The sequence below is a fragment of the Microcaecilia unicolor genome, chromosome 3, assembly GCF_901765095.1.
Source record: "Microcaecilia unicolor chromosome 3, aMicUni1.1, whole genome shotgun sequence".
NCBI lineage: Eukaryota > Metazoa > Chordata > Amphibia > Gymnophiona > Siphonopidae > Microcaecilia > Microcaecilia unicolor.
Window position 1 is genome coordinate 208,639,722 of NC_044033.1, and position 22,664 is coordinate 208,662,385.

The following is a 22,664-nucleotide window of genomic DNA, read 5'->3' on the forward strand; positions in this document are numbered from 1 at the left end:
TTGAAAATATGCCTGTTGGCATCTCTGCTTTCAAGCATGGGCAGGAAATTCAAGGGAAAAACGGCAGTAAAGCCCAGAACAGTGCTCTGAGTGAGCATCAGGATCTGGGAATTTTCATTGTGTTTTATTGTTACTATCAGTGTTATACTTGGCTTCTTTTATTCTTTAAAGCACTTTGCTTAACCTATGGACAAATGAACATATCCTTGCTTTTTGCCAGGCTGCAGGGTGGTGAGTAGGCCCGCTGCCAGGGACGCCTCCGCCGTTGCCGGGGAAAAGGACGGGAAGGGGCGTGGCTCTTGCGGAGACGTAGTTCGGAGGGGCGGCGCTGAGAGGCTGCTCCGTGCTCCATTCAATGAGAAGTAAACATAGAGGCGCAGGAAGGGAAGGAGAAGAAGAGGAGGAAGATCTGAGATCGGGGAAGGGAAAGGGGGCAGGAGGAGGCCCTGGGAGGTCCGATCTTGCTAGTACGGAACCCAGCTTACCTCCCCGGCCTTGCCGCAAGCTCCCTCTGGTTTCCAGGTCCATAGATCGGACTTGTAATTTTTGGGGGGGAGGGAGACTTGGGGTCGCCCTGCAGGTGCTGTGAGGATGCTCCGCGGTCCCCTGCCTCTGCTGATGCTGCTGGCTCCCTGGCTAGTGGCCGGCTACAAGCCCATCATCATCGTCCATGGGCTCTTCGATGGACCTGCCGACTTCAAGGACATGCTGGGGTTCATCAACCAGGTGAGGGGGGAGCGGGGGGTGGAGAGGGAGGGAAGGAAGGAAGAGGGGGCATGTGGTCCAGGTTCGTTGCCCCTCTTCCTTGTCCAACCCCACTGAATTCTGCATTTTCCTCTCCTTCCTCTCAGCCCCCTTCTGTCTTTTTCTTAGTGTGCCTCTCTTTCTCTCTGTAAAGAAAGGGGATACCCACTGTTGACCCCTCAAAAACATACCTAGGCAAAGAAAATCAGCAAAGTGGTTTGGAATGGTTCAGCGTCCGGGGGGTCCTTTCCCCACCCTCTGCTTTCTCTCTCTCATAGTCACTGAACCTTCCCCAGCCTGATAATTTGGCCAGAGGTGGCCCCGGTAAAGAAAGGAAGTGCAGAGTATAAAGGGCAAAAGTTCCCAGGCCCTGCTGGCGCTCAGACTCAGCTTGGATCAGATTACAGTTCTAGCCAGTCTGTCTAGGAATCTCTCTCTCTCTTTCTGGCTCTTTCTCTGAGCCTCCTTTGTGGGGTCTCAGCCGCCTTCCCCTTCCTTCTATCTTTGGGACTCATTGGCTCTCAGAGGCTGGAAACTTTCCGGACTGGACACTTTGTCCTTGTTTTCTTCCTCTAGTCTAAACCATACTATTGGAATGATTTATGATCAGCTGTTAGCCAGTGCTGAGTGCTGTGACTGTTATCTCCCCCCCCCCCCCCCCCCCCCCCCCCCCGCAATCAAACCAAGACATTGTAAACAGAAGACAGAAAACAGAGATTTAAAAGTCTCCTGTCATTTTTCTTCTCTCCCTCTGAAGCTCTCTTTCTGTGGGTCTCTGCCCCCCCCCCCCTTCTCAAATCGTTCTCTCGTTCTCCCTCTGAATGTCTCCGTTTGGCTTTATGTGTGTTTCTATCTCCCTTCCCTTCAAATTTTGCTGGGGGAGTTTAGCAGACAGAGGAATGTACATAAAGTAGAAAGAAAGTGAAAATAATTTATCACATATGCACTCCTCAGAACAATTTCCACAAAACACTGAGGGTTTTTTTTTTTTTGTTACATTTGTACCCCTCGCTTTCCCACTCATGGCAGGCGCAATGCGTCTTACATATTATATACAGGTACTTATTTGTACTTGGGGCAATGGAGGGTTAAGTGACTTGCCCAGAGTCACAAGGAGCTGCCTGTGCCTGAAGTGGAAATCGAACTCAGTTAATTTTCAAAAGCAACATCTGCTAACTGGGTAACTGCTGCTGATCAGGACATTCAGAGGCAACGTCTGGATAAATGCGCCTGAATAACCACCTTGGCTCTATCTGGATAGCGCTGGGACAGAGTGGGAACGGAGCCAGGGCGAGTCCTGAACTTCTCTGGATAGTGTTGATATGCAATCTGTGTTTATAATGAACCTTACTAGGCCCTTCCAAAAACAGGTTCAGAGGCCTGAAGCTGTCAGCCTGACCTAATAACTCTGTCCTCTGTGTAACCCAGAGACTCATGAGCTCTTGTGACAGGCTTGCTGACAGGCTTACAGAAAAGATAACATGAAGCAATTGCCCATGCAAGGTGTTTACAAAAGAATGTAGTCTAGGGGCTTTTTCTGTTATCATCTCTGGAACATAGATAAATGGTTGCTGGCGAAATGGAACATGCTGATCAGGATGATGTTGCTTTAGCCCTGTCTAATAATCACTTTCAGTGTGGTCGAAACTAATAATTATCTACATTGTGGTCGAAACTAATGCTAACGAAATGTTACAGCTGTATAACGGTAGAAGAGTATAAAATGTGATAGGTGACAAGACAAAATTGGAGAAGTACTCAGAGATAGCACCTCTGTGCAGCTTTGTTGTAACTCTCACGTGAGAAAAGAAACATAGTCTGTATTCTTCCTTGGTAAGTAATAAAGGAAATATTTTCTCATCTCAGCGTGGCCTTCACTTCGTCTCTCCCTAACTGAATGAGTGTGTGGAACATTCTGTTTGGGTTGGGGAGGGCAGGAGATTAAGCATCTGCTATCCGGATATCCAGACAGACAGATGACTGTCCTAAGTAATCCGGATAAGTTATCCAGTTAGCAGACTGAATATTGGCACTCTCCGGGTATGTACCTACACTGACTGCCTTATCTGGATAGTATCAATGTTTCATCTACTATCCGGATATCGAGAAGGATAGACGACTGCTGTAAGTGATCCGGATAAGTTATCTGGCTAGCAGACTGAATATTGACAGTCTCCAGCTACGGCACACTGACTGCCTTATCTGGATAGTTGATATTCAATTTACTATCCGGATATCCGGACAGATAGAGATGACTGTTCTAAGTGATCCGAATAAGTTATTAAATAAATAAATAAATCCAGTTAGCAGACTGAATATTGGCACTCTCCGGATATGTACCTACATTGACTGCCCTATGCGGATAGTATCTATGTTTCATTTACTATCCGGATATTGAGACGGATAGAAGACTGCTCTAAGTGCATAGAACTTGGTGGTTATTGTGGACTATAAGAATAAATTGTATTGTAATGTCAGCTTCCACCTACCTAACCAGGCAGATAAATGCAATCCTGTCTTTGCCTGATTAAGAATACGAGTACCTGTACCTGTGTAATTTCTGAGTAGAGAATGACATGGGGAAAGGGAACCGCAGTAGCCGCGGGGATGGGCCAAGAAAACAAGAAGGCAGACGATCCGCAAAATCCAACGTGGAAGCAAACAGAAGCGGATCAATCAAGGTGTAGTGTACAACTTCATTCTAAAAAAAAACGCCCAACACAGACTGTGTTTCGCCCACTAGGGCTGCGTCAGGGGCTTGAAAACGAAAGCAGGTTCACAATGGAGCAAAAAACCCAGCTTAATGCATTCCTCCAAAACTAGCTCAATCCACTTAGCAGGCCGAAGACATCTGATCTGGTCCCTGTTTCATGTTTTTTTTGCTCCATTGTGAGCCTACTTTCGTTTTCAAGCCCCTAACGCAGCCCTAGTGGGCGAAACACTGTCTGTGTTGGGCGTTTTTTTAGAATAAAGTTTTACACTACACCTTGATTGATCTGCTTCTGTTTGCTTCCACCGTGGGGATGGGGACAGAGCTCGCAGGGTGGGGACGGGGACAGATCCAATGGGGATGAGGACAGAGCCCACAGGGACGGGGCGGGGACAGAACCTGCGGGACGGGGATGGAGACAGAACCTGCGGGGACAGGGTGGGGGACAGAGACATAACCCATGGGGACGGGGCAGGGACGGGGACAAACTTTGTCCCCGTGTCATTCTCTATTTCTGAGTCCACTAATGTCCAGATGTGGCCCCACATTGAGGTCCTCTTTTACTTAGGCGCGCTAGCGTTTTTAGCACGCACTAATAAATATTAGCACATACTAAAAATGCTAGCGTGCCTCAGTCAAAGACCCCCCTTAATGTCTGCTAATGTCTTTGAAAAACCTATACACACATGCTTAATTCAAAACGAAATGAAAGATGCTTTTCTTTCCTAAAGAAGGCTGCCCTGTTATTAAGGGGTCCTTTTACTAAGGCGTTCTGAAAAATGGCTTGCGGTAGTGTAGGCGCGTGTTTTGGGCGCATGCCGATCCATTTGTTAGCGTGCCTGTAACAAAAGCCTTTTTTTTTTTTTTGCCGAAAATGGTCGTGCGGCAAAATGAAAAATTGCCGCACGTCCATTTTGGGTCTGAGACCTTACAGCCAGCCGTTCACCTGGCGGTAAAGACTCACGCGGTAACCAAGCGGTAAATGACCTACATGCGCCTGAAAAAAAAATATATATATTTTTCAGACGCACGTATCGAATGCGCGCCAAAAAAAATGAAATTACCGCAAGAACCACGCGGTTTAGTAAAGGGCTCCTAAGAGAGGACAGTGTGTTCGCAGTTATATTATTATTATTATTTTTTCTTTTATAATCACGTGAAGAAAAGCCCTGTCGCACCAGTGAGAACTTCAGACCCTTTCAGGCGCCTCTAGGAACGCCTTTATGATGGTGTTGTTAAGAAAACCTATTTTTCTGTTGGTTGCTTTTTCCGTTTTCATAAGAATAGTTTAGTCATCTAAAAAAAGAGGGAACTTCACCCCACAAGGAGGGGAGGGATTCATCTTCAAGAATGGTCATGTCCTGATAAGTGCTGTGGGGATGCGGAAGGAAGAAGGGTGAAATTGGAATCCAGAGCTGCTGTGGTCCTGTCAGAGAGACGTTTATTTCCATCTTTAAATGTAGCCCCCTCCCCAAATATTATTATTATTATTTATTGTATTTGTATCCCACATTTTCCCACCTATTTGCAGGCTCAATGTGGCTTACAGAGTTCTGTTATGACATTGTCATTCCAGGATAGCAGGTACAATTAGTGATATACAAAGATTAAGTAAGGGGAAAAAGAAGAGAGGTGGGTGGGTAGGTTAAAGCCCTCGGGATGTTTGTTTAAATATTAAGACAAGGGGTCCCTGCTGATCTTAGGGTTTGGCATTAATACCTCTCTCTCTCTTTCTCGCTGTCCCCCTCCACCTCACAGACACACCCCGGCACGAATGTGACAGTCATCGACCTCTTTGACCACCAGAAGAGTCTGAAGCCGCTGTGGGAGCAGGTGAAGGGCTTCGGGGAAGCCATATACCCCATCATGCAAAACGCAGCCAACGGGGTCCATCTGCTCTGCTATTCCCAAGGTAAGGAGGATGTAGGCAAAGGGGGGAACCTCACCCTCCCCTCCTCCCTACACACAAACACATCCCTCAGGGGCAATTTCTCTAAATGAGTTAGTTTTGTGCGTAGCATGACAGGAATAAACCTCACTCCTATGCCAGGGTATGGAGGATGATCTCAGTTTCTCGAATGTACGGGTAATGCTCATCCCTCCCCAGTGCTTCCATCTGCAGTCACAGCAGGGATGCAGCCTGCCTGTCAGGCTTGTGAGATCTTGTACCAAGTAGAGCGCTGCTGAGCCTGGTACTCAGACCAGGTTCTGCTTGACTGCTGGACAACTCCGGGTTTCACCTGCGCTGACTGCCGTTCCCCAGAGGTTGAGCCCCTAAGTGCGGGGCTTACGGGACGGAGCTGGAAGCAGGGTGATGAATGTATCAGCAAGGCAGGCGGCAGGCAAGAGAGTAATCCAGGTACAGGCAAGTCAGTAACGGGACCAGTAGATAAGAAGCAGAGTACAGAGTTAGTAACCCTTACCAAAGTAGATGCCGAAGCAATGAGGCAGAGGAAGAGCTTCCCAGAAATAGTGCTGGCGTCTGATGTCAGCAGGAAACCAGCTGGGGAGGAGAGCTGTCATTGACCAATGGTAGTGAGGGAAAGGAGAGCAGGAGGCCGCCTGCGGAGGCCAATCCCCGCGGAGCCAGGAGGCGGGGCCACGGCCCAGAGCAGCCCGCAGTATGGAGCGCTGGAGGAAAGATATTGGCGTGCATGCGAGCACCACACCGCCAAGAGAAGTGTTGGACCCACTACGGAGGTGAGGAGCGTGACACTTCCTGATATGCACTGAAATATCCACTCTGTTCTGCTCTAGGCTGTGCCCAGTCTCATCACTGACTCTCTTCCGTCATCCTTTCTGTCTCTCTTTCTCTATGATTCAGATGGTTTGAAGAGTCTCGCATTTAATATACCACCTTTCTGAGGTACAATCAAAGCAGTTTACTTTATATGCAACAGGGCCGATGCTAGGGACTTTGGCACCCCCCCTGCAAACTATAATTCAGCGTCTCCCCCCTTTTAAGTATCTCCCTTGATCTCCACCCTCCCCCATTCTCCCACCCACTCCCAGGGTTACAAAGTGCTAAAGGACATTTACCTGTTAGCAGGGCCGCCGAGAGACTAGGCCGGGCCCGGAGCAAGGCTGCCCCGCCCCCCTGCTGCTACCGCCCCCTGTTGTTCCCCCCGCCGCTGTAGTCCCCGGTCTCACCTGCCTGCCTCCATGGCTCCGGGCCCCCTGCATTCGAAGCGGCAGTCGCAGATCGCCTCTCTTCTGGCCTTCCTTCCCTGTGTCCCATCCTCGTCTGCTGTAACTTCTGGTTTCCGTGAGGGCGGGACACAGGGAGGGAAGGCCCGAAGGGAGGCGATCTATGACTGCCGCTTCGAATGCTGGGGGCCCAGATCCGTGGAGGTAGGCAGGTGAGACTGGGGACTGCAGCACCGGCGGCTTGACCCCGGCGTCGGGCCCCCCTTGGAGGCCCGGGCCCGGGAAATTTTGCCCCCCCTCTCAGCGGCACTGCCTTTTAGCAGATGATGTGTTGCATCTCCCTCACGCGCCTGGTGTAACTTAAAAATGCTGCAGTTCGCCCCCACCTCTGACACAACTTCCTGTTTCCACCTGGGCGGACCGTGGCAGCAGAGGGAGAGTACCAAGGAGGCTGAAGGTAGCATGTGTGAATTGCTCCTGTGCCGGAAACCCTTTGTTTAGAAAAAAAAAAACATTTTTAAGTTAGAGCGGGCATGTGAGGGAGATGCCAGATGGGGGTGGAGAGAAGGGGAAGACATACATTTCTGGTGCCCCCTGCCGTGCATACGCTGCTTACCGTGTTGCACCAGCCCTGATTTGCAAGTATTTTCTCTGTTCCTAGGGGGCTCACAGTCTACGTTTTGTACCTGGGGCAATGGAGGTGAACTTTTGTGTGCGTGTGTTTTTTAAAATTTTCTCTGTTGCATTTATTTACTGTTTGTAAACTGCTTTGATGTTCTCATGAAAACTGGTATATCAAATACAAAAAAAATAAATAAAATTTTCGTGTTCTCTGTTCTCTCTTTTCAGTTCCTATTTTCCCTCCTTTTTCCCCAGCTTTCCAAATGATGCTCAAGGTAACTTACAGTAATGTTAGAATGTAGATACAGAAAGCCTCTGCCGTGAGAGCTGACAAACCAAACAGGCACCCCAGGCAAGAGAAAAAAGCCGGAAGTCATGAGGAGGGTTGGTGGAGGAACTGGGATTTGAAGTCTGGTGTGGCCTGTTCTTCTTTTGCCCCTCAGCGGTAGCAATTTCAAAACTGGAAGTGCTGGACTTCTCTTTCTGCCAGGAGAACGTTTCCCCTTTTCTCAGCTCGGAGGATTGTAGGAGTCGGCCTGGCTGTCGCAGGGCCTCAAACTACCGTTAGAAAAAAGCATATTTATGGACTAATGCTCTCTGTTGCTGCCTGTCAGATTCAGAAATAAGTATGTAAGTATTGCCATACTGGGACAGACCGAAGGTCCATCAAGCCCAGCATCCTGTTTCCAACAGTGGCCAATCCAGGTTACAAGTACCTGGCAAGATCCTAAAACAGTACAATACATGTTATGCTGCTTATCCTGGAAATGAGCAGTGGATTTTCCCCAAGTCCATTTTAATAATGGTCTGTAGACTTTTCCTTTAGGAAGCCGTCCAAACCTTTTTAAAACCCTGCTAAGCTAACTGCTTTTACTACATTCTCTGGCAACAAATTCCAGAGTTTAATTACACGTTGAGTGAAGTAATATTTTCTCTGATTTTTTTTCGTTTTAAATTTTCTACTTGGTCACTTCATTGCGTGCCCCCTAGTCCTAGTATTTTTGGAAAGAGTAAATAAGCGATTCGCTGGTTACCTATTGCACAAATTGTTTACTGTTTGGTGTTTAAGGCCGTCACTTAATTCTGTTTCACCGCAGTTATCTGCCTTGTTGGAAATTCACAAACCTTCAAAGCAGGGACGTAGCTAGGTGGGGCAACGGGGGCATGGACCTCAGCAGATGTAGCCCTGGCCCCCCTATTTTCACCCCTCCCCACCACCGACCCTCCCCCACCACATTCGACCTCCCGTCGCCGCCAAGCCTCCCCCGCTGCCACCTTCACGTACCTTTGCTGGCGGGGGTCCCCGCCAGCCAGTCCTCTTCAGCACTGGTCTCCGGCGGTGGCGGGAGGGGGGGTCGAAAGGGATGGGGGAGGGGTGGCGGTGCCGCCAGGGGGGATGTCAAAAGTGGCAGGGGGGTCAGCAGCATCGGGGTGGGTTAAAATGTGCCCCCTCACCTCAGGGTCTGGACCCCCCTCCCGCCGAAGTCTGGCTACGCCCCTGCTTTAAAGAATTTAAGATCTTCCTCTCAATTTTTGTTGGATGTTCGTTCTGTACGAGATGTAAGATTGGAGGATTATCGTCGAAGGATCTTCAGGGTTGTAGGCCCAACCTGGTGGAATTGTTAAGGATGTCTCAGAGCACGACCATTTTCAAGAAAGGACTTAAAACCAGGGCCATTCTTAGCAACTGCAGGGCCCTGTGCAGACCAGTTCGCTGGATCCCCCCCGCCCAGCCCCTTGTTGACAAGATATGTTTTAAACATTTTCTTTTATTTCAAATAAAGACAAATCAAGCAAAACTTGTATACAAAAACTAATTCAAACATGAAAAATGCTATACTAGGAAACCTTTGGGTTTAAAAAGCAAAACCATGGAGGGGATCCAAGATGGCGACGGTCTGAGACGCACAGCCAGACGCGTCTCAGTCCTTCCTCTTAACGCTGCAAAGAAGGTTCCTTACCTGCTCCACGGTATGGGGAAACGGCGAGGCAAAGTCAGGGAGATTCCCTCTCTCCCTGACGGGACAAACCAGCTTCGGCAGACGAAATTGGAGGACTTTGGAGTCGCGCTGGGTCCCGGGAGAGTTGTGCCTCCGCTCGAGGAAGTTAGCGCTTCGGCGCTCTCCAGCAGTGTAGACGGGGTTTCCTTGAGCCCCGTCGAACGTGCGGCTCCCCCGCAACCAGGAAGTCAAAATCTTCTGCAGAGCCCTAGCCCTCCAGCCCGGAACGGACAGTGGAGTGCTCAGGGAAGGAGCATGTCGGAGACAAGTCAAGATCAGGGAGCTATCAGCTTTGAAACTCCAAAGGTAACATCGTCTCCTGTGCTGTCGACACAGACAGTGAGTATTTTGGAGCAGGCTGCTAAAGCACCGCTTCCTGAGTTGCAAATGGGAAATATGGAAAAACCAGCCGTAGTGACTTTAGAGTCACTATGGGACTTAACTTTTACAACATACTCTTCCCTACAGTCTCTAGTAGTTAAGAATGCAGCAACAATAAAGACCTTATCTGAAACTGCACTCTCAATATTGGAAAAGACTGATTCTCAAACCTCGGAAGTAAAAGTTCTTACCGAAAGAACTTCTAAAATGGATCTTGTGGTTCAGGCAATGGTTAAAGATAAGAATTTTACTTCTAGAAGGTTGGAACATCTTGAAAATCAGTCTAGAAGATTAAATTTAAGACTGATAAATTTTCCCAGTTCACCCTTGGTCACACCTATACAAATGGTAAAGAAATACCTTGTCGAAATATTGGGTGTGTCAGATACCTCTCTGCCACCTATAACTCGAGCTTTTTATCTGCAAACGGATACACCTAGAGTATCAGGAGAATTTCCTCAGGTTTGCAGGGAGATGAATTTGACGACCTTTTTGGAATCATCCCTGGAGGTTGTGACCAAGCGGGCAACATTACTGGTCTCATTTGCTCTGGAACTAGATAGGGATGCAGCATTGAGACTTTCCCTGAGACATTTGGATTCAAGTTTTTTGGGGTCTAAAATAAGAATTTATCCTGACCTATCGAGAGAAACCCAGAAGAGACGCAAGGCCTTTTTAGCTCTGCATACAAGATCTTTGGCAATAGGAGCTAGCTTCCTGTTGAAATTTCCTTGTGTATGTCGAATTGTATTTCAGTCTAAACAGTTTCAATTCTTTGACCCCAAACAACTGGAGGAATTTTTAGTAAGTAGAGAAGAGATAAATGTAAGGGTTTAGTCCCATATGTTCACTGTTTTTCGAACTAGGAGGAAACACCCGGGACGGGTGCATCGTGATGAAAAGTTTATTGTTTAAATATTTCCTTTAGATTATTAGTATGTAATCTTGCATCTTGGATTAATTTCCTTAACTTGTGGTCGATATTTAAGTTGTAACTTGATTTAAGAAATTCACATTTATTGTAATAATTTCGGCTTTGTGTATTATCATGCATAATAGTGATTTATGTTTCTTAAAAAGTTTAATAAAAAAAAAAAAAAAAAAAAAAGCAAAACCATGTGCACGTAAGGACTAGATAAATGAATTAAAACGAATCCCCTTAATATGTAATACTTGGAGGGCCATAATCGAACAGGGCGCCCACGTTTTCCTGGGGCTGTCCTCGCAGGACGTCCCGGCGAAGGGGCGGGGAAACCCGTATTATCGAAACATGATGGGCGACCATCTTTCGTTTCGATAATTTGGTCAGGGACACCCAAATCTCCACATTTAGGTCGACCTTAGTGATGGTCATCCCTAGAGATGGTCGTCCCCGATTTTCGGCAATAATGAAAACCGAGGACGCCCATCTCAGAAACGACCAAATCCAAGCCATTTGGTCGTGGGAGGAGCCAGCATTCGTAGTGCATTGGTCCCCCCCTGACATGCCAGGACACCAACCGGGCACCCTAGGGGGCACTGCAGTGGACTTCACAAATTGCTCCCAGGTGCATAGCTCCCTTACCTTGTGTGCTGAGCCCCCAACCCCCCCCCCCCCCCCAAAAAAAAAAAAAACACTCCCCTCAACTGTACACCACTACCATAGCCCTAAGGGGTGAAGGGGGGCACCTACATGTGGGTACAGTGGGTTTGTGGTGGATTTTGAAAGGCTCACATTTACCAGCACAAGTGTAACAGGTGGGGGGGGGGGGGATGGGCCTGGGTCCGCCTGCCTGAAGTGCACTGCACCCACTAAAACTGCACCAGGGACCTGCATACTGCTGTCATGGAGCTGGGTATAACATTTGAGGCTGTCAAAAAAAATTTTGTAAGGTTTTTTTTTTTTAGGGTGGGAGGGGGTTGGTGACCACTGGGGGAGTAAGGGGAGATCATCCCTGATTCCCTCCGGTGGTCATCTGGTCAGTTCGGGCACCTTTTTGAGGCTTGGTTGCAAGAAAAAAATGGACCAAGTAAAGTCGGCCAAGTGCTCGTCAGGGACGCCCTTCTTTTTTCCATTATCGGCTGAGGACGCCGATGTGTTAGGCACGCCCCAGTCCCGCCTTCCATACGCTGCGGACACGCCCACATGAACTTTGGTCGTCCCCGCGACGGAAAGCAGTTGAAGGCGCCCAAAATCGGCTTTCGATTATGCCGATTTGGGCGCCCCTGAGAGAAGGACGCCCATCTCCTGAATTGTGTCGGAAGATGGGCGCCCTTCTGTTTCGAAAATAAGCCTGTTGGTAGCAATAATGAAACAGTTATTGAATATTCAGATAGCTAGCAGCCTGAGCCAACCAATTTATTTTCCACTGAACATAATTAAATTTGTATGAACTGCCATGGTGCATATAAACAGTAATCATTGAAAATATTACACCAGTACAGGAGAAGAAAAATAACTTTTTTTTTTCATTATAAATAAATTTCTGCAAGCTGTTACAGCTCCAGTATACCCAAAATGACACAAACCAAATTAGCATACAGATTCTGCATGCAGCACAATACCAGAAAAACAGAACATTGCTATACATTGCAAAATAAGACAGCAGATGTAAATTCTTAAATTGGACATATTCCAAACACTAAAATGAAAATAAAATGATTTCTTCTACCTTTGTTGTCTTGTGACTGTTTTTCAGATCATGTTGGTCCCAGTCTCTGATTCTGCTGCTCTCTATGTGCTCCCTTAACGCCACTTCCAGGGTTTCCTTTCCATTTATTTTTTTACTTTCCTCCTTTCTTCTTCATTTCTTGCCCTACATCCATAGGTAAAAGCTGGGTCCTCCACAGACTTGACTGGAGGAGGTATAGAGTGGATCCAGCTTTTACCTATTTTTTCCAGCCATGTGCAGGTTTTTTCCTCTTTTCCCTTTCCCTCATCTTCGTCAGTATGTATCTCCTTCCTCTCTCTTCCCTCTCCTCCATCCATATCCAGCATTTCAACTCTCCCCTCTACTCCATCCGTGTCCAGAATTTCTCCTCTTCCCTCTATCCATGTGCATCTCCTTCCTGTCTTCCCTCACTTCCATCCATGTCCAGCATGTCTCCTGCCCTCCCCTCCATCCATCCATAGCAACTAGTTTCTAGGTCGATCAAGTCTGTCATGAATCCCGGAGCTTCACCGTTGATAATTTTGTGAACCAGAGTGCAGATTTTGAAAGCCAGTGTAGTTTTTCGCGAAGGGGTTTTGCACTTTCAAATTGCGTTTTTCCGAAGATAAGCCTAGCTGTCGTGTTTTGAGCGGTCTGAAGTTTCTTTAAAGGCGGTCTGAAATTTCCGGTTTCCGTGAAGGCGGCACAGTGCACGCTGAGAAAGATGCTGCCATGCGCATCCTTTCCTGTGTTTGACGCTTTGATCATATTACCCCTTTGCTTAAACAACAGTGGCGGTCCGTCCCGGGTGCATGCTGCAAGGGGGTGCGGGGAGCAGCCATGTGGCTGTCGCCTCCGCCGGTTCCGTGCTCCCTCTGACGATACCTCCACGAGTTAAGAGCGATGCCCTTGGGGAGGTGGAGGTGATAACGCCAGGGTGATGTCGTGATTTTGTGGGGGTGATTCATTGGGCGGGGGGGAGGGGCAGCAATGATCCGCCCATTATGGCAGCCAACCTAGGAACACCACTGTTAAACAACATCACCGGCTACCTATCTCTTACCATATACATTACGTACAGGCAGGGAAAGGGATCTTGGGGTGATAGTATCTGAGGATCTGAAGGTGACGAAACAGTGTGACAAGGCGGTGGCCGTAGCTAGAAGGTCGCTAGGCTGTGTAGAGAGAGGTGTGACCAGCAGAAGAAAGGAGGTGTTGATGCCCCTGTATAAGTCATTGGTGAGGCCCCACCTGGAGTTTTGTGTTCAGTTTTGGAGGCCGTATCTTGTTAAGGATGTAAAAAGAATTGAAGCAGTGCAAAGAAAAGCTATGAGGAGGGTATGGGATTTGCGTTACAAGACGTACGACGAAAGACTTGCTGACTTGAACATGTATACCTTGGAGGAAAGGAGAAACGGGTGATATGATACAGGCGTTCAAATATTTGAAAGGTATTAATCCGCAAACGAACCTGTTCCGGAGACGGAAAGGCAGTAGAACTAGAGGACATGAAATGAGATTGAAGGGGGGCAGACTCAAGAAAAATGTCAAGAAGTGTTTTTCCACGGAGATAGTGGTGGATACTTGGAATGCCCTCCCGCGGGAGGTGTTGGAGATGAAAACGGTAACGGAATTCAAAAATGTGTGGGATAAATATAAAGGAATCCTGTTCAGAAGGAATGCATCCTCAGAAGCTTAGTGGAGGTGGGGCTAGTATTGGGCAGACTTCTATGGTCTGTGCCCTGAATAAGGCAGATACAAATCAAGGTCAGGTATACACATAAAGTAGCACATATGAGTTTATCTTGTTGAGCAGACTGGATGGACCGTACAGGTCTTTCTCTGCCGTCACTTACTATGTTATATACAATATAAGGTTTTGATGTTAGCTTACAAAGAGCTCTTTTTACCAATGCCCCTGTTTACCTCACATCTTTAATAGTCCCTTAAAGGCCTGCTTGTACTCTTCAGTCCCACAGGCTTTCAACCCCTGCTCTTTCCCATACCAGGCTTCAGGCTGCCTCACACTCTGTCTGTTTCTCTTTAGGCCCTTCTCTGTAGAATTACCTTTTCCCCGTTCAGCTGAGCGGACCTACTCCCAGTTTAAAGTTTGCTCTGTAAACCTATCTTTTTTTCCAGAGCCTTTTAGACACCTCCCTGCAGTCTGGTTCGGCTGCTTTCTCCACTTTTTGCCTCTTCAGCCTTATCTGTTCTCTCTTTTCTTGTATTAGTTGAAGTTCTTTTCATTATGTATTAGTTTTATTTGTTCACCGGTCTGAGTTTATGAAGGCTGAGGGGAGATATTATAGAGGTCTATAAAATAATGAGTGGAGTGGAATGGGTAGATGTGAATCGTTGGTTTACTCTTTCAAAAAATACTAGGACTAGGGGGCATGCGATGAAGCTACAAAGTAGTACATTTAAAACGAATCAGAGAAAATGTTTCTTCACTCAACGTGTAATTAAACTCTGGAATTCGTTGCCAGAGAATGTGGTAAAGGTGATTAGCTTAGCGGGGTTTAAAAAAGGTTTAGACAGCTTCCTAAAGGAAAAGTCCATAGACCATTATTAAAATGACTTGGGGAAAATCCGCTGCTTATTTCTGGGATAAGCAGCATAAAATATATTGAACTTTTTTGGGATCTTGCCAGGTTTGGCCACTGTTGGAAACAGGATCCTGGGCTTCATGGACCCTCGGTCTGTCCCAGTGTGGCTACACGTAAGTACAAGGCTGGTATATTAAATCTATAATAAACTAAACTAAGATAGAGACGCCATAATACTAGGTGTGACTCAGTTTATGCCTTTGATTGACTAAGTAGGGATTATTATTGAATCAGGCTTGATGAAACTTGAGTAAGATGTCATGATGTCAGTATTTTTATTGTATGTGTTAATTATGTATGTTATTATTTTATTTATTTATTTATTTGGATTTATTTACCACCTTTTTGAAGGCATTCACTCAAGGCGGTGTACAGTAAGAATAGATCAAACATGAGCAGGAGGCAATTAGAGCAGTAAAAATATTCGAACAACAATACAAAGTATGGCATGGCATACTACTTGCAATGACAACACAATATGTACTAGAACATTATAATTGATAGTGAGGGGTAAAGCAAAGTTGTAACATATAGATGAGTAAGAAAGTAAGGTGATTGATTTGAAGAAAGTTGCACGTGAGGTCAGAGAGATGGTTAAATATTATCTCAGCTAGGGTAGCAGTGGATAAACATGTCCTGCTGCAGTATATGCAGCCTGAGTCACTCCTTGTGTGTGTGAGTGAGACTAACCAGTAAAGGCCTGGTTGAAGAGCCAAGCTTTCATTTGCTTCCTGACATAGAGATAGTCTTGTGTTAAGCGGAGCCTTTCAGGCAATGCATTCCACAGTGTGGGGGTTACTCCGGAGAAGGCTCGCTTGCGGGTATCACATCGTGTAATGTCTTTTGGAGAGGGTGTAGTTCGTGAAAGTCCTTGGGAGGACCTTAATGTCCTTGGCGGTGTGTGGAGGATCATCCTATTCTTCAGATTCACGGGGCCATTTCCTTTCAGGGCCTTGAAGATTAGACATAGAGTTTTAAATTTAGCTCTGTATTGTACTGGTATTGTGAATCGGCGAGAACATTTTGGAGTATGTGGGATACAAGCGATGTAAATAAAGAAATCTACTCTCCTTATCGCTCCCTTAGAGATCCGACGTTCTTGTCCCAAGCTCTCTTGAATTCACATATTGTTTTCATCTCCACCATTTCCAAACAGGCTCACAGCAAGCTCCCTTGCTATTTGGACAAACTCAGTGGAAAACATCCAAACTCTACCTGTTCAAAAATCGTGATTTAGACCCTTTCGGCAGATGGCTGTGGGTTTTTTTTAAGCCATTAAGGGAATGGGACGACTTTCCTTTGAGGAAAGGCTAAAGCGGCTGGGGCTCTTCAGCTTGGAGAAAAGGCAGCTGAGGGGTGATATGATAGAGGTATATAAAATAATAAGTGGAGTGGAATGGGTAGATGTGGAGCGTCTGTTTATGCTTTCCAAAAATACTAGGACAAGGGGGAATGCGATGAAGCTGGAGTGCAGCAAGTTTAAAACAAATAAGAGGAAATTTTTCTTTACTCAGCGCGTAATTCGACTCTGGAATTCGTTGCCGGAGAATGTGGTTAAAGCGGTTAGCTTAGCAGAGTTTAAGAAAGGTTTGGACGGCTTCCTGAAGGAAAAGGCCATAGAATGTTATAAATGGACGTAGGGAAAAATCCACTAATCCTGGGACAAGCAGTACAAAATGCTTTGCTCCGTGGATCTTGTCAGGTGATTGTGACCTGGATGGGCCACTGTCGGAGACAGGGTGCTGGGCTAGATGGACCTTTGGTCTGTCCCAGTGTGGCGATGCTTATGTCTTATATCATTTTGAGACATCTATCTGCTTCAAAATTGAGCATCTTAACTACCTGAAGGGGTCCTTTTACAAAGACGTGCCAAAAACTGTCCTGCAGTAGTGTGGACGTGTGTATTGGACATGCACTGGACCATTTCTCCAGTGCGTCTGGGTGAAAAAAATTTTTTTTTGGGGGGGGGGGGGGCTTGGAAATGGCCGTGCGGCAAAATGAAAACCAGTCTGCGTCTATTTGCGACTTGAGCCCTTAACACCAGCCATTGACTTAGCGGTAAGGGCTCAGCGGTAACCGTCCAGCACGCGCCAACTGCCAGTTTCTGCCAGGAATGCCCTGTGGTAGAAAACGGAAAATGTATTTTCGGCTGCGTGTTTTCGCCACACACCAAACTCAGAATTACAGCCAGGCGCACGTGCTAGCTGGGCCGATTTGACCTGTGCCTACACTCGCAAAAAGGCCCTTTCACACCTTTGTGAAAGGGCCACTAAATTAAGATGAATTTTCAGCTGAAAACTTAGGGGGACTTTTACTAAGCCGAGCTAGCATTTTTGGCGCGCAGTAAAAATAAGCGCTAAACGCTAGAGACTCCCATGTATTCCTGTGGGTGTCTCTAGCAGGGGCGTAGCTAGGTGGGGCCATGGGGGCATGGGCTCCTGTAGATTTAGCCCTGGCCCCCCTGCTTTCACCCCCCGCCGCCAACCCTCCCCCGCCGCTGCCGTCAGGTACCTTTGCTGGCGGAGGTCCCCAACCCCCGCCAGCCGAAGTCATCTTCAGCGCCAGTCTCTGGCGCGTTCGCTGATCTGGATTCTGTTTCTGTGAGAAACAGAATCCAGATCAGTGAACGCGCCAGACTCGGGAGACTGGCGATGAAGGGGACTTCGGCTGGCGGGGGTTGGGGACCTCCGCCAGCAAAGGTACCTGACGGTGGCAGGGCAGGATTGGCAGCAGTGGGAGAGGGGGGTCGAAATGGACAGGGGAGGGGCGGCTGCTCCGGGGGGGGGGGGGGCTAAAATGTGCCCCCTCTCCTCGGGCTCTGGACCCCCCCTCCCGCCAAAGTCTGGCTACACTCCTGGTCTCTAGTGTTTAGTATGCAATAAACACGCTGGTTTAGTAAAAGACCCCCCCCCTCAGCCGTCTACGTTTGACTGAAAATAGGGCTGAAACTGAGGACCCTCAATTTAAGGAGCTCAGATTTTTTTTTTTGTGAATAGAGGCCAGAAAAGGACGGTAACAGAGATGATTCACTGAGTTTGGTGCTCAACCACATTGGGTGATGGATATTGCTGTTCCAGCTGTTGTTTCTTCCCCCCCCCCCCCCCCCCCCCCCCCCCCAGGATCAGACTAAGCTTTTCCTGCTCAGTCTTTTGTGGAAACTCTTGATTTTTGTCTCTCAGCTCTGGAAAATGTGCATCTCCGACTGCTTTTGTCTCCCGGTGCAGGAGGAAACAGGTCTGTTCCTCTTTCTGTGGTGTTGGGCTGTTTGCAAACTCTGGCTTCCAGGGTTTTTTTTTCTCTCTCTCTCTCTCTCTCTCCTTCTGACTATGACTCTAGTTCTGCTGTTTAGGGAGACGTATCAGAGCCGCCCCGTGACACACGGAGCAATGTGGAGCAGCAGACCCAGAGCTGCCAAATGTGGGACAGAGAAATCTAGAATCCATCCTGTGTATTACCTCCCGGAGCTGTGCCGCAGACCTCCTGGATCTCTGCCTTTTCCCTTCTCATCTTTCACTCTACCCATCCCCGTGCCAGTCCCGGCTTCCTCGAATTCTGTCACACTTAGCTATGAAAAAATATTTCCTGGTGTTAATCTGGTGTGTCGTACCTCAGTTTGGAGAGTTTTCCACCCCCGCGTTTGGATACTATAGCGTTATTTGAATGTTCCGATCAGACCTCCCTTAAGTCTCGCCTCCTGTGGCCTTTGTGGCACACTGTGGCATTTTGGTTGCCCTTCTTTGGACTGTCCCAAGTGTCTAACTCCTTATGAATGGTGCGGCCTCTAGATTTGTGTACGTTACTCCTTTGGGGTCTTGCTGAGGACCGGAACAGGGGCAGTGTCACCTCACTATTCCTGCTGGTCATACCTCTCTGTATGTACCCCCGTACCCCTAGTGGTTAGTGCAGTGGACTTTGATCCTGGGGAACTGAGTTCGATACCCACTGCAGCTCCTTGTGACTCTGGGCAAGTCACTTAACCCTCCATTGCCCCTGGTACAAAATAAGTACCTGAATATATGTAAACTGCTTTGAATGTAGTTGCAAAAACCTCAGAAAGGTGGTATATCAAGTCCCATTTCCCTTTCCCTCTGTCACTGGATGCCACGTTAATGAATACTTAATTATCTCTTGCCACTCAGAGTGCTCTCTCTCTCTCTCTTGGTTGGCGCATGTAAGTATTTCGCAGCGCATGGTTTAGTGCGTCCTTGAATTTCTGTACTCCAGATACAGAACGTTGCACTTTTTTTACGCATTTGAGTCTTAGCTGCCCCCCATATCCACAATGAATATGCATGAGAGAGATTTGTTTGCACTACCACTATTTTATGCAAATTTATTTCATGCATATTCATTGTGGATATCATGAAAACCAGACTGACCGGGGAGGGGGGGGGGGGGGGCTTCCCCGAGGACTGGATCGAGAAACCCTGCTCTGTCCTTTCAGTTCACCTATCGCTGACCTGAAGCTCATCGACCTACAGGTTACACTCTCTTCTCTGGTGAATCGTAGTGACACAAAGACCAGCCGGCACACATGCAGACAAATGGAGGCAGTCACATTGTGGATTATACCACATCACACCCCACTGTTACATCTGTGGTTGCCCTCTAAGCAGGGGCAGTGTTAGGGGGGCACACCCAGGGGGTCCCTGTGCCAGAGGGGGCCCAAGCCTGCCTGAAGCTGAGGAAGGCAGGTTGCCAGCAGGTTTTGGGCTCTCTCCCAAATTCCCACCATGTCTCAAACTGGCCCTGTGCCTGAGATGCCTTCCTGCATGTGGTAAAAGCAGTTAGCGGGGTTTAAAAAAAGGTGTGGCTAGCTTCCTAAAAGAAAAGTGTGCAGAAGTAAGGCTGTTTTGTGTGTCTCTCTGTACCATCGTGTGTGCATCCGTTTGTCTGCGAGTGACTTATTTATTTTCCTCCCCCTGCAGGCGGACTAATTTGCCGAGGAATCCTGGAGACCATCCCAGACCACAACGTCGACACCTTTATCTCGCTGTCATCTCCCCAGATGGGGCAGTATGGAGGTGAGTTGTGTTAGTCACACGTTTCCCTATTGCACGGACTCAGCAGTGTGATGAGTTGTTTAGGCCTTAGTTTAGGGTGGCATGGGTGGTTGTGAGACGGGCCCGGTGCACTCTCTCGGAGGCCCAGGGAGGGGGAGGGAGACAGAAAGAGAGACAGACAAAGCCAGAGATGCAGTTGGAGATGGGGAGTCCTTCAGTGAGGCGAGGTGGGAAAGAGCAGGATGTGAATTGAGAGGGAAGGGAATGCTTTACCTCCATCTAGCTGTCCTCTCCCTCCTCCCCCACAGACACAGATTACCTGCGTTATCTCTTTCCCCACTACATGAAGTCGAATCTCTATCGAATATGCTACACACAGCTGGGACAGGACTTCTCCATATGCAACTATTGGAATGGTGAGTGGTGGTGGTGGGGGGGAGGATTTAGCGTGAAATGGAGAGGAGAGCCTTTCCATCTATTACTACTGGAATACCCGGAGGGCGGGGAGGAGGCAGTTGCTCCTGCCTATGCCAGCTCCAGTCGCAAAATGGCTGCTGTGACCTTCAGCGGAAGTTTCACGAGATAGCAGAGCTGCCAAGTTACCCATTCCAGAAGGGAGACTTTTTGGCATCTCCTAGTTTTAAACTTACATCCCGAAGCAGTGTAGTATTTTTAGTCCACGATTTCTGTCCATTGAAATCAGTGCTGCAGGTCCAATAATGCACCAGGATGAGGTTGGCAGAAATCCAGGACTGTACCATAAAGGTCTCCCTTCTGGAATGGGTAACTTGGCAGGTCTGAGACTGTCACTGAAGGACTTGGCAGCCATTTTGTTTTTGTTTTTTTTTAATTTGTGTTTAAGTTTTAATTTACAAGTACCATCTTGAAAACAAAAGCATAATTAAGCAATCTAACAAACGTAAAATCAAAAAGGAAATTCAAATGTGCTGCATAGACTACCAATAAGAAAGGGGGAGAAAAGCCAAAGGAAAACTAACCCCTGAAGCCTCTGAGGGTCTTGCAATCATTCAAGAACAAAGTACAAGAAAAGCAAATATTTCTTCACGCAGCGTGTAATTAAACTCTGGAATTCGTTGCCAGAGAATATGGTAAAAGCAGTTAGCTTAGCGGGATTTAAAAAAGGTTTGGATAGCTTTCCTAAAAGAAAAGTCCATAAGCCATTATTAAAATGGACTTGGGAAAATCCATTGCTTATTTGTGGGATAAGCAGCATAAAATATATTGTACTGTTTTAGGACCTTGCCAGGTACTTGTGACCTGGATTGGCCACTGTTGGAAACAGGATACTGGTCTTGATGGATCTTCGGTCTGTCCCAGTATGGCAACACTTATGTACTTATGAGAGAGCAGATAAACCCAATTTTACGGTTCCAAGCATCAAATCCCAACTTCATCATCTGCGTCATCGAGAGTCTTGAGCAGAAAACAACTGTTTCTTGGAATTTATCAAAAATGTAGTTGCTCTACATCAAAAAAGATGTAGAAGAAATTTCTATCAAGCATTTGCAGGGAAAGCGTAAGTGAAACGTTCCACCCAGGGATTGAATTTCTTGTCTGAGTGCTAGAAATTGTTTTTTTTTTTTCTTTCCCGAGTTGCTTTAGCTAAATCTGGAAAAATCCATAACATTTGACCCATAAACAAAGCATTTTTATACTTGAAAATACAATATTTTGAAGAGGTGTTTTTCCTGCCTAAGGAGGCGTTTCAACTGCTTGCAAAACTCTTATGATCTTCCTCAACAGAATTTAAGAAGACAACAAGGAGAGACTGTTAAGAGAGAATCTGATTTAACAGCTTTCTTGGAACCCTCAGATTCAGAGGTGATAACTCGTGCTACATTGATTGTTACCTTTGTCTTTCCTCGAGATCGCAATCATATTTTACGTTTGTATTTCAAGTATAAAAATACTTTGCTTATGGGTCAAAAGTTTATGGATTTTTCCAGATTTACTAAAGCAACTTGGCAGCCATTTTGACAGCAGAAACGACTGGGGACCGCTCCTGCCCCAAAGAGGCCACTTGACCACCAGGGTTTCTAAGGTAGGCCTGGGGAGAGCCTGCAGGTGGTGAGAAGGTAGCGCTTTTGGTCAGAAGGGAGAGGACTATGTATGAAACACGTGTATTTACAAAATAACGCTTAGGTAGAATTTTTTTCAAATACTTGTGTTCACATACACTCATATAAGCCATTATTGTAATGACATACACATGTAATCAGTGCGTTAACTGTTTGTGCATAGTTTACAGAGGTACCATTCACATGTACGTACTTTGCATTTGCCGATCGGGTTGAAATGTAGCCCTGTGAGTGTCCCATACCAAGGATGGACGTAGGATCCTTTCTGGTTGAGGGTCATGTTGCTCATGGACTCTCCTTTCCTGGGGCTGAAATATGAGTTTGTTATCTTAACTGTTACCCCAACTGGGGGTTGTGTGTTTTTCCTAGATCCGCACCACCGGGACCTTTACCTGAACAGCAGCAACTACTTGGCACCACTCAATGCAGAGAGAAGGAGCCCCAACGCCACAGGTAGGAGCTGCAGAGATGCACGAAGCTGTGGAGAGGGGAAGAGAAAGGGGTCTTTATTCCCGTACTTTGCTCTGAACTGCCCCTCTGAGATCCTCCGGCCTTGCTGTCAGGAATCCACCAGGGTTGATGGCTCGGCTTCGTCGGAAGAGCTCCTGAATCCTGGAACAGCGTTTTTCTGACAGACGTGGCCTTCAGTTCCTGAGGGTGCTCAAGGGCTGTCAGTCGGTACTATACACCCGCTGAAGAAGGCGATTCAGTGTAGAGTACCAC

General features: G+C 47.2%; 1 protein-coding gene across 2 annotated transcripts in view; it reads left to right on the forward strand.

The window, feature by feature from the left end:
- The first annotated feature begins 359 nt into the window (after window positions 1–359).
- PPT2 (palmitoyl-protein thioesterase 2) overlaps window positions 360–22,664 on the forward strand; it is a 32,610-nt gene continuing 10,305 nt past the window's right edge. For both annotated transcript variants that reach the window (XR_003941512.1, XM_030197305.1), the window contains exons 1-5: window positions 360–726; window positions 5,213–5,366; window positions 19,768–19,863; window positions 20,151–20,258; window positions 22,311–22,394. Coding sequence is in view for 1 of the 2 variants with exons in the window: in XM_030197305.1 (XP_030053165.1) it covers window positions 592–726; window positions 5,213–5,366; window positions 19,768–19,863; window positions 20,151–20,258; window positions 22,311–22,394 (577 nt within the window). In the remaining variant the exon portion in view is untranslated. The remainder of the gene's footprint in view (window positions 727–5,212; window positions 5,367–19,767; window positions 19,864–20,150; window positions 20,259–22,310; window positions 22,395–22,664) is intronic.